General features: G+C 42.2%; 1 protein-coding gene across 1 annotated transcript in view; it reads right to left on the minus strand.

The window, feature by feature from the left end:
• Nucleotides 1-15556, minus strand: part of birc2 (baculoviral IAP repeat containing 2) — a 99783-nt gene that overhangs the window by 63459 nt on the left and 20768 nt on the right. Inside the window, exons 6-7 of the mRNA XM_084319598.1 lie at nucleotides 5749-6022; nucleotides 793-945 (exon numbers count right to left, since the gene is read on the minus strand). Of these exons, the coding sequence (XP_084175724.1) occupies nucleotides 793-945; nucleotides 5749-6022 (427 nt within the window). The remainder of the gene's footprint in view (nucleotides 1-792; nucleotides 946-5748; nucleotides 6023-15556) is intronic.

Consider the following 15556-nt stretch of genomic DNA (forward strand, 5'->3'; position numbering starts at 1 on the left):
TGAATAACTTTATTGTATATAAATTATATATATAGTTATTGCCTGACACCACAGTTCGCCCTTTGCTTTGTATTAGCTTTTTAGTAGTGTATTCGTGTAGTTATTATTATTAGTTTTGTCGCGAATCTCAATGGTCTGTGGGAGACAGCCAGACAGGCAGGCAGCTCCGGTGTCAGGTTACAAACAGAGTGGTAGATGAATGGCTGTGATTGGTTGTCTGAAAATGAGCCCAGCGCATCGCTCTGAAAGTTGAGAAAGTTTCAACTTTCGTCCGCACAAAAAAGCTGAGAAAAGAAGCCGACGGCAGCGCACTTCCTAGAGGCGGCCGCATGCGGCCGCATGCGCTCCCTCCCCATTGGAATACATTGAAAACAGATGCGTGCGGTCAGAAATATGCGCCAAGTGGACACGGGCCCTTAGAGTACTTGATTAAAAACAGGAATTGTGTAAAAAAAAAAAAGAAGAGCTGTAGTTCCCTGTCGTGGTTTTGTAGTCCTTATCGTTTTCCCCTTCAGGTGTACCCATTTGTAATCAACCTAAGTGTGTCTCATCTCGTCATTCCCTCATGTATAAGTATTCTGTCTTCCCCTTTGTCTGATGCTGATCCCGTCTGTGTGTGTTCTTGTTTGTCGTTACGTTATGTTTCCTTTGTTCAACCATGGTAATAATTTATTAAATATTCTTTGTTGATTACTTTGGCTACCGTCTCCTCATTATGTTACATTGACCCGACATCGAGCCTTCTAATTGTCAACGTAACGTATGGTATGGTAACGTAATAGTAGTACTTACCAACATAGTAAAAGCCGGCCTTGGCAAGTTGATCGGGTCTTACGGGAATTCGTGAAGGCCAGTTGACGAATGTCAGCAATCGTTCATCATTTTGCTGCATTGCCGGGTTTGACACGTTACTCATGGCCCCTAAAATGGCCTCTGGGGCTGCCCCTGAGAGCAGAAAAAAAGGACTTTTAATAGTAGAACTATATTACACACAATTTATTTTATATTGTGTGTACTGTACTACTAAGTATTGAGCAAACATTTTATTATATGGAAAATGTATTAATCAAATGCATCATTGAAAAAACAGGCACTGCTCTGGTGACGCATCCACTAATAGAAAATACACATCAGGCTATTAATCTAAAAGTATCGATACTACTAAAATGGAATATTGAACCGTTTTTAACAGCTGGGTATCAAGGTACTTTTCTAGTATCGGTGTATCGTGCAACATTAGTAAAGACATTTATTTTGACATTCTGATTCAAGAACTTTCTAAATAAAACAGTTAATTTATCTGACAGCTTGTATTAATTGATGAAAAAGTAGCCATGTGCAGTAATATAGATTATACAATTGAGGATGTATTTCGAATCGAATCATGGACATCTGAATCGTAATCTAATCAAATTGAGGCCAGTCAAGATTCACAGCTCTACTACTGTACCATATTTTTCATTCCTTAAATTACCTCCTGTAATTTTCAACTATACACAGTACACAACCTCTACTGCCTGGCTTTAACTATCAAAGTACACAACTGAAATTAAGTACAATTAAACTAAGATTGTCAAAGCAAAATAAGTAATTAAAAAATACCACATGTATCAATTGATCTCACATAACTATTAGTGTATAGAAGTAAAATGACTATGTCTGCACTCTTTTCTGATGTCTTGATTTGACACCAAACACTTTCCTTTAATTCCTCTAATTAGTGGAAAGTTAATTTGTGATTATTTAAGTAAAATTGCTATTACAACTGATAATTACTAATACTGTCAATACTTTTGGTTTATTTAATATAAGGATCAGATATGTAAAGGGGTCTAAATGAGTTAACAGGTGTTTGTGATTGTGACTTGAGCATGTGCAGCTGCCTTTCAAATGGTGGCTGGCTGTCATTCTCACTATAGCACTGACAGGATCACATCGCCCATTGGTAAGTGGACTTTATTAAGGGATTGCAATGTTAACTTGGCTATGTCACATATGTACAGTGTTGGGACTAACGCGTTACAAAGTAACGCGTTACAGTAACGAAGTTACTTTTGGCGATAACTAGTACTCTAACGCATTACTTTTGAAATTCAGTAACGCTACTTACGTTACTGAATGGTTCGTCACTGCGTTATTTGCGTTATATACGGCGTAGATTGATAGCGAGCGGTAGTGATTATTATTATTATTATTATCCTCATATCCTGTCTGCCTGGCTGCGGGGAACGCTATGCTGGGGGCGTGTTTTGTTTACTATTCCTGAGATTCCTGACTGATAATGGCAGCGCCCAGGCAGCTACTGCGTATTTCTCTTTTGTCGAGCGAAAAGAAAATAACGTTTTAGTTATGTCATTTGTGTTTTGGCTCAAAGATACTGGAGTATAACGTTAACTACGAGGACTCATCCAAATCCACTCGCCACCCGCGTAGAATGATACGAGGCGACACACAGCAAATGGGACGGAAAACTTTTTCCAACTACTTGGAGAGAGAATATACAGTACAACATGGAAATGAAACAAAGAAAATGTTTAAGGGGCTGCTGGACTAACTTTACATCTCGACAGACACTGGTGAGTGCAGTGATGTGAATGTAAATTAATGGAAACTCAAGTTGATCAACGCATTTGATCTGCCAGGGAATCTCATCAATACTAATCAAACAATATAAATATAGTCCTCTCATGCACAATTGATATCCTAACTATTCTAACGTTGCAATGCACGATTGATATCTTAAACAACGTTGCAAGACTGTTATAATGAAACGCTCCGGCGACAGATATCAATGCTGTTCCTCAAGCACTTATTTTCAACCTAGAACCTAAACGTGCATACGCTCAACCTAAACGTGCATGCGCGCAACCTAAACGTGCCTGCGCTCAACCTCCTCGAGCAATTAGGCACGGTGCATTTCTTATTACGTCGGGACATTTGTGTTTGTGTCAGATTTGTGTTTGTATATTCTAGACCACATTGCTTAGCAGAGTTCAGTGATGTGAATGGAAACTGTGAAGTTGATCAACCGATTTTGAGTATCTGTATCTGGCTGCATGGGAGCAATTTTTTTCTTCTTCAAGTAACTAAATAGTTACTTTTCACAGTAACGCATTACTTTTGGGTGTAAGTAACTAGTAACGTAACGGAGTTACTTTTGAAATGAGTAACTAGTAAAGTAACTGAGTTACTATTTTTCAGTAACTAGCACAACACTGTGTACAATGTAATGTATCACGTTGGCTGCTGGCTGCTAATGCAGCCTGCGGATAATATTTGCATAGTGCACGGTGTTAGTGATGCTGGCTGAATGAATGAACGTTGTGTCTGAATGTTTGCCGCTAGCTTGTGGCTAGGCTAACGCACCTCGCCGAAGGTGCAAAGCTGAGCTAGTGTCTTGGTGGCTTTCCCGGTTTGTCACAGTGAGATTCATGTGGGGAACTTTGGTGTGTGTGTGTGCTTTGATGAATGAGAAGAGAACTGCTATATTGTCCGTTGTGTGTGTGGGTTGCGCTGTGTCTGAGGAGCTCAGTGGCTCATGTTATGGAGGAGGAAGTAAACATTGCCATGCATTCTGGGAAATGCAGTCATTCTAGTTCTCCCTCCTTTCACCCACAATTAAAGGGGACATGACATGCTGGTTTGATAAAGTGTATAGTGTAATGTATATTTATAAATAATATAAATATAATTATATATATAATATAATATATAAAATGAATAGTGTATGTATATTTGATAGTGGTATCGATATATTAATATGTATATTGATATTAATATTAATTAATTAATTGATTGATTGATTGGTATTGATATTAATATATATTGTATATTAATATTATGATTAATGTGTATGCACTGCATTTTGTTCTGTTTCACAGGTTTTTGACCTATGGTAAGCCTGTGGTCAACTGTGGGAATTATAAAGGTTGTATTGTGGAGAAAACATCTCAACTAGTTTGTTTAAATAAACAAACTCTAATGACTAACCATTGAGTCATCCATTGTGTGGTGCCTGTCAGCCCTTTCGGAGGGATTCAAATAGAACATTCTTGAAAGATCCGAACAAATACTAATAACTATTATATACTATGTACACAACTTCTACTATCTTTAATTATTAAAGTACACAGCTGAAATTAAGTACAATTGTTGTCAACTGAATCACTACAACAAATGGAAAATATGTATAAATAAAATCTCACAATTGTATATGGTCTACCAAAAACTGTAGGTAAAATATATGGCAGTAAATCCACATATAAGATTCTTACAAGACATTTAGTGAATCTACCTTATATGGTTCGGCAACTAGTAGCTACAATGTAATAAAAAATACAAATACAAAAATATAGATGAATAGAAAAATTTCTTATCAAAATGTCAGAAACTATGTTTCTTATCAAACTATCCAAAGGAAGAATCTATAGGTTTCTTACAAAACGTTCTGAAGGCAGAACTATATGTTTCTTATAAAACCTCCTGAAGGTAGAACTATATGTTTCTTATAAAACTATCTGAAGGAAGAATCTATGTTTCTTATACAACTTTCTGATGGTAGAACTATATGTTTCTTATACAACTTTCTGAAGGTAGAACTATACGTTTCTTATAAAACTTTCTGAAGGCAGAAAATATATGTTTCTTATAAAACATTCTGAAGGTAGAACTATGTTTCTTATATAACTTTCTGAAGGCAGAGAAAATATATGTTTCTTATAAACATTTCTGAAGGTAGAACTACAGGTGCAGCTCAATAAATTAGAATAGCGTGGAAAAGGGGCGGCTAAGTGGCGCAGTGGGCAAGGCGCTCGCCACTAGTGCAGGAGATGCTGGGTTCGAGCCCAGCTCCCGGCATTGCTACCAGCTTGGCTGGTCGTTCATACTAACACAATTGGCAGTGTTAGGGGTGGGAAAGCTGGTGGGTGGGTCCTGGTCGTTGTAAACAGCGACTCCTACAGTTCGGTCGGGGCGCCTGCTCAGCGAGGTTAAGGATCTAAGGGGGGTAGTGTGATCCTTCCACACGTTACACCCTCTCAGTGAGAGTCCGCGCTGCCAGGTGAAAAGAAGCGGTTGATTGGCTATACATGTGTCGGAGGAAGCATGTGATAGCCTCCACTCTCCCAGACCGACCGTAGGGGGTAGGTGTGCAGCGATCAGGAAGGGGATTGGGGATTGGGAATTGGCATAACGACTAACATTGGGATGGGAGAAAAACGGAGGAAAAAGAGGGGGGAAAAGATCCCAAAAAAAAAATTAATATCGTGGAAAAGTCTATATATTTAGCTGTATTGATGCAGTAATTTGTGCAAAAGGAGCCCCAACCAAGTACTGAGTGAACATACATGAACATACTTTTCAGAAGGCCGACATTTCTATACTGTACAAAAGAAAAATACATCTATTTTTTTTGGTGATACAGAATACAGTCATGAGCTGTAAGACATAATCATCCAAATTAAAACAAATAAAGGCTTGAAATATTTCACTTTGTGTGTAATGAATCTATAATCTATGAGAGTTTCGCTTTTTAAATTGAATTACTGAAATAAAATAACTTTTCCACGATATTCAAATTTATCGAGCTGCACCTATGTTTCTTATAAAACTTTCTGGAGGTAGAACCATATGTTTCTTATAAGACTTTTTGAAGGCAGAACTATATGTTTAATATAAAACTTTCTGAGGGCAGAACTATACGTTTCTTACAATCCTTTTCCGTATGGGTTTCCTCGTTCGGTTTCTTACCAGCCCCTGCTGAGAACCCAGTGGATGAGGCCCCTGCTGGGGACCCTGTGGATGAGGCCCCAGTGGATGAGGCCCCTGCTGAGGACCCAGTGGATGAGGCCCCTGCTGAGGACCCAGCGGATGAGGCCCCTGCTGGGGACCCTGTGGATGAGGCCCCAGGTCCTCCTGCGGCCAACAAGACGTTGTCGGTTCTGTCCCCACGAACAAAGCGGCAGTTTGGATAGTGCCGCTGGTGTTCCGATACAGCTCTGTCCCCAGGCTCCCAGTTAGATAACTGTAAAGATACAAGATTAAATACTAATAGTACTACTACTAACTACTACTACTGCCTCTGGTTTTCTGATACAGCTCTGTCCCCAGGCTCCCAGTTAGATAACTGTAAAGATACAAGATTAAATACTAATAGTGATACTACTAACTAGTACTACTACTAACTACTACTACTGCCTCTGGTTTTCTGATATAGTTCTGTCCTCAGGCTCCCAGTTAGATAACTGTAAAGATACAAGATTAAATACTAATAGTGCTACTACTAACTAGTACTACTACGAACTAGTACTACTGCCTCTGGTTTTCTGATATAGTTCTGTCCCCAGGCTCCCAGTTAGAAAACTGTAAAGATACTAGTTTAAATACTAATAGTACTACTACTACTAGTATCAGATCCTCCTCACATCCCTCGCGGAAAAAATGGGAGTTGTAGGCTCATCCTACCCCGACAACCGCTCCTACCAAGTATCATGGAGAGGTCTGTCAGATAATTCTGCCTGGATCACCAATCACCTCAAACTGAACCTGCAAAACGGAGCTACTTCACCTGCCGGCCAAATCCTTCCCACTGACCGACCTTTCCTTCACAGTAGAGAATATAGCCATGGCTCCATCCCCGCCCACGAAGAGCCTAGGTGTGGTCCTTGACGACCAGCTGAACTCTTTACTCACATTACCTCAACAACCAGAATCTGCAGATTCTTCCTGAGCAACGTAAGAAGTAACCGCCCCTTCCTAACAAAAGAAGCCACCCAACTCCTCCCAACTCTTGTCATGTCGCGCCTCAACCCATGCTGTACAGTGTACACTGATGTCTCCTCAGCAAATGAGCTCAATACTTTCTATGCACGCTTTGAGGCTGTAAATTCCAAAACAGCCTACAGGCCACTACAATAGAAAGTAGAGCCACTGCCGATGGAGACTCAGTGTTCAGGTTAACAGAGCATGAGCTGAGGAGGGACTTTAACCTCTTAAACATTGGACGGCCCGGTGACGGGCCGTTACGCACACGCTGTGGCACTTTGCCCTTGTCTGCCGGCTCCGGGCTGCGTTTTTGCCGATCAACCAATACATTGTTGTAAAGTTGAATTTGCCGCCTTTCAATAGTCACCCTACTCGACCCATTACGTGCTTCCAGTCTCGAGTTACAAGATGAAACATCCGACGAGTGTCATTTGACAAGCCATTCGGACAAGTGACCATGTCCGGTTTGGCCGGGTCCTGAATGGACCAGTCCCCTCTGATGGCGGAAATTATTGACCACCAAAGAAATTGACCGCCAAAGAAATTCTGGATCCAGGGGTGTCCCACACAAGGGCTGATTGCAACGACATGGGGGCAGAAGAAGACCAACAAGTTATTTGTTTGACTCTCGCTTCTGAATGAATGGGAGCGGACGGCCATGCCGAATTAACGCCGGTGCACACCTTCATTATCTGTGGGATTGTTATCCACTTTGGATCTGTACTAGATAAGACTTCAGGCTATGGAACAGTTATGTTTTCCAGCTCCTACCTCTCAGCTGGAACTCAAAAACAGGCATCTGGCAACAAGTAAACAGAAATGTGAGTAAACCAATCTTTTACTTCAGTGTGTTCAAACCTCTGTTACTCTATTTTATTAGCATTCAGAGTGATTATTAGAATCATCTGAATGTTTCCTTTCAAAAGAGACCAGACTCATGCATATGCTATAAGTATAAAGTATAATAAATCGCAAATTACTTTGGGTATGCAATAGTCAGGCGTGTTATGCAAAACTAGCCCCATTTTTGCCTGATGCTTAAGTAGTTAAGAAAGTGAATACCAGGAAACCAGCAGGAACAGGCGGCATCCCCAGACTCATCCTAAAAGTCTGTGCCGACCAACTGGCCCCCGGTATTCACTGACATATTCAACCTGTCCTTAGAACAGTCTGTCATCCCCACTATTGTCCCTGTACCCAAAAAAATACCCGCCCACTTGCCTCAATGACTATCACCCTGTAGCTCTCACTTTCATAGCCATGAAGCACTTTGAGAAGCTAGTGAAGGGCTACATCTGTTCCTCCTTCCCCAACACCCTGGACCCTCTGCAATTTGCATATCGCCCCAACAGGTCCACGGAGGACGACATAGACCATGTGATGCACATAGCAGCATCACACCTGGACAAGAGGCAGGGGAACTATGTGAGAATGCTATTTATTGACTACAGCTCAGCATTCAATACCATAGTCCCCTCCAAACTCGTCGTCACGCTCAGAGACCTGGGGTTGAACTACGACCTCTGCCAGTGGGTCTTGGACTTCCTGACGCGTCTATTCTTTCCCCAATACATTTCCAGTTCCGCGTTCGCCTTCTGCGATCTGATTGGCCACTGACTCTACGCCCAAACAGCGTGTTGCGCTAATAACGTAGCGTTGCGCTAATAATGTATTGTTTTCATCTCTCTATATTAACGTGATTCCATCAACACAACATAAATGTTCAAAACACGACAAGACAGTTTGCATCACTTCCCACGGTTCTCGGCACTTATTCTACCGGTAGTGCGGTAGTTGTTGCCACGGTATTGGGTCTTTGGGTGAATACTTCATTGGCGGGAAAGAACACTGATAACTGATAGTGTGTGGACCGTCCCGCGAGCCCCAGACCACCGTCCCGCGGCCCCAGGCCACTGCCCCGCGAGCCCCACGGGACGAGACCAGGTAGAATTTTAGGCGCACGGGAAACAAGGCTCGCGGGGCGGTGGCCTGCTGGGGCTCGCGGGACAGTCCACACACCGCTATCAGTGTTCTTCTTCCCCGCTAATGAAGTATTCACCCAACGACCCAATACCGTGGCAACAACTACCGCACTACCGGTAGAATAAGTGCCGAGAACCGTGGGAAGTGATGCAAACTGTCTTGTCGTGTTTTGAACATTTATGTTGTGTTGATGGAATCACGTTAATATAGAGAGATATGTTGTGTTGATGGAATCACGTTAACCCTTTAATCGCCAAGGACGAGTTAACACGTCATTCTCCGCCATGCGTAATCTGCCAATGACGCCGTAACACGTCATTGAGATCAATATTTCAAAAATCTGTGATGGCAATCATATTTCACCCGCGGAGACTTGAGATCTCCTGTTGATCTCCTCTCAACTCTCCAACGATTCAAGAGCGCCATCTGGTGTCCGATCGGCGGATCGCCCAAACAGCAAACCAGAAACCGAAAGTGGTGCTCATCCAAATTCGGTCCGGCCACTCGCTATAGCTCCCGGGGCTCCATCTCGACACACTGGCGCCGATCGCTATCAAACTGTATTTGATCATCAATATAATGCATTTATGGCTATAACTCACGTTCTGCAGAATGCTGCAGAAAACGATAAAAACATATTTATACTTTAGACCATATTTTAGTATGAATATGTGAATGAAAAAGTAGAACGTTGCTACATCCTAAACGATAGATACTTGACGTTGAATGGGCCATAGTAATGTCAATTTAGCAATACAATTTAAAAAGTTATAGCCCTGCAAAGAAGGGGAACATCTCCATAGACTTTCAACAGTGGCAGAGAGGGGTATATGATCAGAATAATCCCTGGCAGATAAAGGGTTAATATTAGGGCTGACCTTCAAAGCTTTTTTTGGCAATCGAAGCTTCGGGGCCGAGCTTCGATTTTAATTCGAAGCTTCAGATTTTTAATTTTTTTTTTATATCTTATGTTGTGGGACTTGTACAGCACTTTCATAAACTTTGTTGTTTTTAAATGTGCTCTATAAATAAAGTGGGTTGGATTAATTAATTAAGTAGCCCCTTTCGTGACTGAGCCAACAAGGTTTCACTCGGCTGTGTGATTTAATTCAAGGTGGATCGCTGTTGTCGTTTGAACAACTTCAGATTTCATGGGAACTACCAATCCCCCAAATCAAGAATGTTTAAGATGAATGAAGTAAGATTTTGATTATTTGAAATATGGCCTGTGTAGACTAAACTATGCACAGAATTATGTCAGTCTACAAGGTCCGGATTCTACATGGTCCGGCAATGTAGACCTTGTAGACTCCACTACAGACCAATTATCAGTGAATGTTCATGCATTTTTAAGAAGGGCAACTTCCACAAAAAAACAAAGAACTCACCAAAACATCTCAGTAGCACCTTATCTAAATTTTATTTCCTATTTTGTTTATTCATCCCAGTATCTTTCTTTCTTATGTGTGGAATTCTACAAGGCATGTAGGTGTATATGTATTTGAGGATGATATCCTTCAAACAGGCAATAGTGATGATATAATTTGGGCAGTGCTGAGCTGGGTTACTTTCCTCCAGTGTATTTGTCCCCCGGACCCACCCAATGGCCCCATCGCGCGCGCGCGCGCACGCACGCACGCACACACACACACACACACACACACACACACACACACACACACACACACACACACACACACACACACACACACACACACACACACACACACACACACACACACACACACACACACACACACACACACACACACACACACACACACACACACACACACACACACACACACACACACACACACACACACACACACACACACACACACACACACACACACACACACACACACACACACACACACACACACACACACACACACACACACACACACACACACACACACACACACACACACACACTTACATTTAGTCATTTAGCTGACGCTTTTATCCAAAGCGACTTACAAGTTCTGTACGACAAGACAGCAAGAAGGGTACAACTCTATCAGCTGAGTAACAATGTTTATCAAAGTGTTGCGTGTTACAGTGTAGGTTAGTTTATTAGGAAAAGTGCATGACAGTAAGGTTAGTCACGGTTAGATTTTTTCTTTTCTTTTTTTTTAATCATTTCAGATAATGGTTGAAGAAGTGAGTCTTTAGTCGACGGCGAAAGATTGGACGGGATTCGGCTGTCCTAACTGGGATGGGTAGTTCTCACACACACACACACACACATACACACACACACACACAAATCGAAGTAAAAAAAAAAATGAAAAAAAAATGTTTGAATTTTTTTTAATCTTTTTATTTTTTTATTTTTTAAACTTCGATTTTTTTTTTAATGTTCGAAGCTTGTGCCATCGAACGAAGCTTCGAAGCTTCGAAGTATTTAAGACAGCCCTAGTTAATATAGAGAGATATGTTGTGTTGATGGAATCACGTTAATATAGAGATGAAAACAATACGTTATTAGCGTAATGCGCTGTTTTGGCATAGAGTCAGTGGCCAATCAGATCGCAGAAGGCGAACGCGGAACTGGAAATGTATTGGGGAAAGAATAGACGCCTTCCTGACAGGAAGACCCCAAGTGATGAGAGCAGGTAACTGCACGTCCTCATCCATCACTCTCAACACAGGTGCTTCCTTTTTTTTTAATCTTATTTGTTTTTTCCTGTTGTTACTATACACATATATTCATAATTTTTATTTTAAATTTTTTCAAAAAAAATTTTTTTTACCCTTTCCTTGTACAGTGTCATTGAGTCTGAGAAAGGCGCTTCTCTCTTAACACATTGGACGCCAAGAACGAGTTACGCCGTTTTTGCCCGCCATGCGTTGAACGCCAAGAACGACTTATGCCATTTTTGGGATCAATATTTAATTTTTTCGCCATGGCATTCATAATTCATCCAGCCAACCTCCGGACTGCAGCGGGACACTGTATGAGATTGCAACGCCTCAATACCGCCGCCTGGTGGATGGTCGGGCGAGTTACACTCTCGCCAAAACCGGAAGTGGTGATCGGTGTGTCGAGGAAATCGCTCCGGCAGTCATATCTTGTTACGTGGCTCCAGACAAACACTATAGTGCATTTGGATCGCTTTCTAAACTTAATAATCGATATGATTTCTGCGTTTATTGCGCCATACAAACCGGAAATGGATCTAGGAGATCGGCGTCAAATAATTGGGATCTTTTTCCTCCAGTCTCATCGGCGAACGGTAAGAGGACAGTAACGTTATTTTCAGCCCGATTGTTTATTCATTTCACTGCAAACCATCTGATCAATATATCAACCCATACTAAATAAAGCCGTTACTGACGATCAAGGAATTATAAATGACCCCCCTTTCCTTCACGCATGATGAAGCATAATGTATACCGATCATATACATTTGAATTTTTAATATAGCGTGTATAAGAAAGAAACGCCAATCGATAATCTATCATATGCGTCAGGGCCTATAACTCTCGTTTTTGGGGCGGCTACGTGGCGTAGTGGGCAAGGCGCTCGCCACGAAATGCTGGAAACGCTGGGCTCGTCAGTACTAATACACATTGGCCGTATTAGGGGGTGGGAAACTGATGGGTGGGGATCGGGCGTTGTGGACAGCGAGTCCTACAGGTCGGTTGGTGCGCCTGCGCAGTAGAATCAGGAAGTGTCGGGGGTAGCGTGAGCCTCCCACGCGTTATTCCTTGCCACTGAGAGATCGAGCTGCGCAGGTGAAAAGATGCGACTGCTGTTACCTCAGGTACCGGAGGGGACTTAGTCCACATTGCAGCCAGCTTGTGGGAGGCAAGAAACAGCGTCCGTGACAGGGGAGGGTTGAATTGGATGATACGAAAATTGGGATGGGAGAAAATATAGAAAATGGGAGAAAAAGTGGATTAAAAAAAATAAAATTCTCGTTTTTGGAATTACAGCAGGAAAGCTTAAAAACATACTTATATTCTAGACGGTATTAACACAACAATGTATGAATGAAAAAATATAACGGTCCCACATCCTGAACGATAGATAATCGATGTTGAATGGGCCATAGTAATGTCAATATAGCAATACAATTTTAAAAGTTTTAGCCCTGCAAAGAAGGTAAACATCTCCATAGGCTTACAGTGGTGGCAGACTGGGTATATTGATGGGTAGGCCTGCCACGATAACACATTTTGCTGGGCGATTAATTGCCCCCGAAAATATCGCGATAAGCGATATTATTGCGAAATTTGCGACCGGTTAGAGAATTTTTTTGAGAAATTTATTTCCCAAAACTTTTATTTTGAAGCCCACCGCTCCGTCTTTTCCGGTTTAAGACTTTTATTTTGAAGCCCACCGACCGGACCGGAAGTATTGTTGTGATTATCCTAGCCGACAACTTGTCTCGTCCGGTTGTGTTTTTTAGTTTTAACGTTAGCTACTAACGTTAGATGCAGCTACTACAGGCAATCAACGATGAGGAGGAAGCGTCAAAGCAGTATATAATAGAATAGCTGTGGTGCGTAGGCACTGCAGCACGACTCGAAAACGACCCGTTATAATAAATTAATTCATGTTTAACTTGTCCCCGTCTCCAGTGCTTTGACTAGCCCCACCCGTTCATTGTAAACAATGATGCATGTAATTGTATTAACGTTATTCTGTGTTATTCTAACGTTACACTACAAATAACGCTACTTGGTTAAAAGGAGCAACACTATTGAGAAATGTATTAAGCTATATGTGGCGTTGCTACTGCCCCACGGAGCTCCCGTGCTGTGCTCTGTAGTAACGCCAGCGGCCAACCCACACGGAGAGAGACTGCAAGGGGCACTGGTTCCGCCTCATTAAAACAAACGCGCAAATAGCAATTAATCGCGCCCGTCAAAATCATTGCATTCATTTTAATTATCGCGGCAATTAATCGATATATTGCTTATCGCGGCAGGCCTATTGATGGGTATAACCCATGGCGCCCAATGTGTTAAAATCCAATTTATTATTATTATTATTATTATTATTATTATTATTAGGTGCCCCCCAGGGCTGTATTCTGAGCCCCCTCCTCTACTCGCTTTACACACATGACTGTGTAGCAAAGCACAACAGCAACACAATCGTCATGTTTGCTGAGGACAAGGGCGGCTAGGTGGCGCAGTGGGCAAGGTGCTCGCCACCAACGCAGGAGATGCTGGGTTCGAGCCCTCTCTCTGCGTTGCTACCAGCTTGGCTGGTCGTTCATATTAATACAATTGGCAGTATTAGGGGGTGGGAAGCTGGTGGGTGGGGATCGGACGTTGTGGACAGCGACTCCTACAGGTCGGTTGGTGCGCCTGCGCAGTAGAATCAGGAAGCGTCGGGGGCGGCGTGTCCCTCCCACACAGACCCTCGCCGCTGAGAGATCGCGCTGTGCAGGTGAAAAGATGCGACGGCTGCCTCCTCCAGTACCGGAGGGGACACGTGATGCAAGGCTTCGTCCACATTGCAGCCGGCTTGTGGGAGGCATGGCCTAACAACGTTCGAGACAGGGGAGGGTAGAATTGGACAATACAAAATTGGGGAAGGGAGAAAAATAGAAAATGGGGAGAAAAAGTAGATACAAAATAAATAAAATAAAAAATAAAGAAAAGTTTGCCGAGGACACAGCTGTGGCCTGATCTCTGCAAACAATGAGATGGGCTACCTGGGAGAGGTGGAGAACCTGGCTCTGTGGTGCCAGGAGAACAGCCTCTCCCTGAACGTCAGCAAAACCAAAGAACTGATTGTGGACTTTAAAACTACAGCCCCCTCAGCATCTATGGGGCATGTCCTACCAGACAGGAATGTCCTACCAGACACCATTGTTGTAAAATCATTTGCAGCATTACTTTGGATAAAGGTGTCAGCTAAGTGACTAAATGTAATGTAATGTAAAATGGAGAAAGAGTAGAAAATTATGTTCATGAAAATGTTCAAGATAATTACTTTAAACAAGTAATTAACACTTTGATCGCCGGGGTTAAATTCATAATTTACCATCCCTCGCCAGCCCTATTTAACATGGAGAAGTTCCCCTTCTTTGCAGGGCTATAACTTTTTAAATTGTATTGCTAAATTGACATTACTATGGCCCATTCAACGTCCTATATCTATTGTTCAGGGTGTAGCAACGTTATACTTTTTCATTCACATATTCATACTAAAATACGGTCTAAAGTATAAGTATGTTTTTATCGTTTTCTGCATCTTTCTCCAGAACTTGATTTATAGCCCTAAATGCATTATATTGATGATCAAATACAGTTTGGTAGGAATCTGTGCGAGATAAAAAATGTCAAATGGACGTACTTCTAGAAGTTACTACGTATGATCTGATGATGAACGGATGGGGGGGGGGGGGGGGGGGGGGTCGTTTATAATTCCGTGGGCAACGTTATATCATTCATCTAGTGTGGGTGATATGATCATTAGAGCAGTTAGTATCGAAGACATTCAAAAAATAACGCTGAAACTCACTGTAGCTTCCTCTCGCCGTTGGGAGATGAGCGTGGAACAGAATTTTTTTCTATTATGGGATGTCGAAATATCCGATCCATTTCCAGGTTGTATAATAGTATATACGTCCAAATCATGTTGTTTATCGAGTTATTGGTAACGGATCACTATCCGTTGTGATCAGCTCGAGTCCTGGGACTATTAGCGAGTGATCGGACCGAATTGAAATGAGCACCAGCTTCCACTTCCTGTTTATGCCCTGGGCGATCCGCCGATCGGCCACCAGATGGCGCTCTTGAACCGTTGTAGAGTTGAGAGGGGCTCAACAGTACATCTCATGTC

The sequence above is a fragment of the Notolepis coatsorum genome (genome assembly GCF_963971535.1).
Source record: "Notolepis coatsorum genome assembly, chromosome: 8".
Lineage (NCBI taxonomy): Eukaryota > Metazoa > Chordata > Actinopteri > Aulopiformes > Paralepididae > Notolepis > Notolepis coatsorum.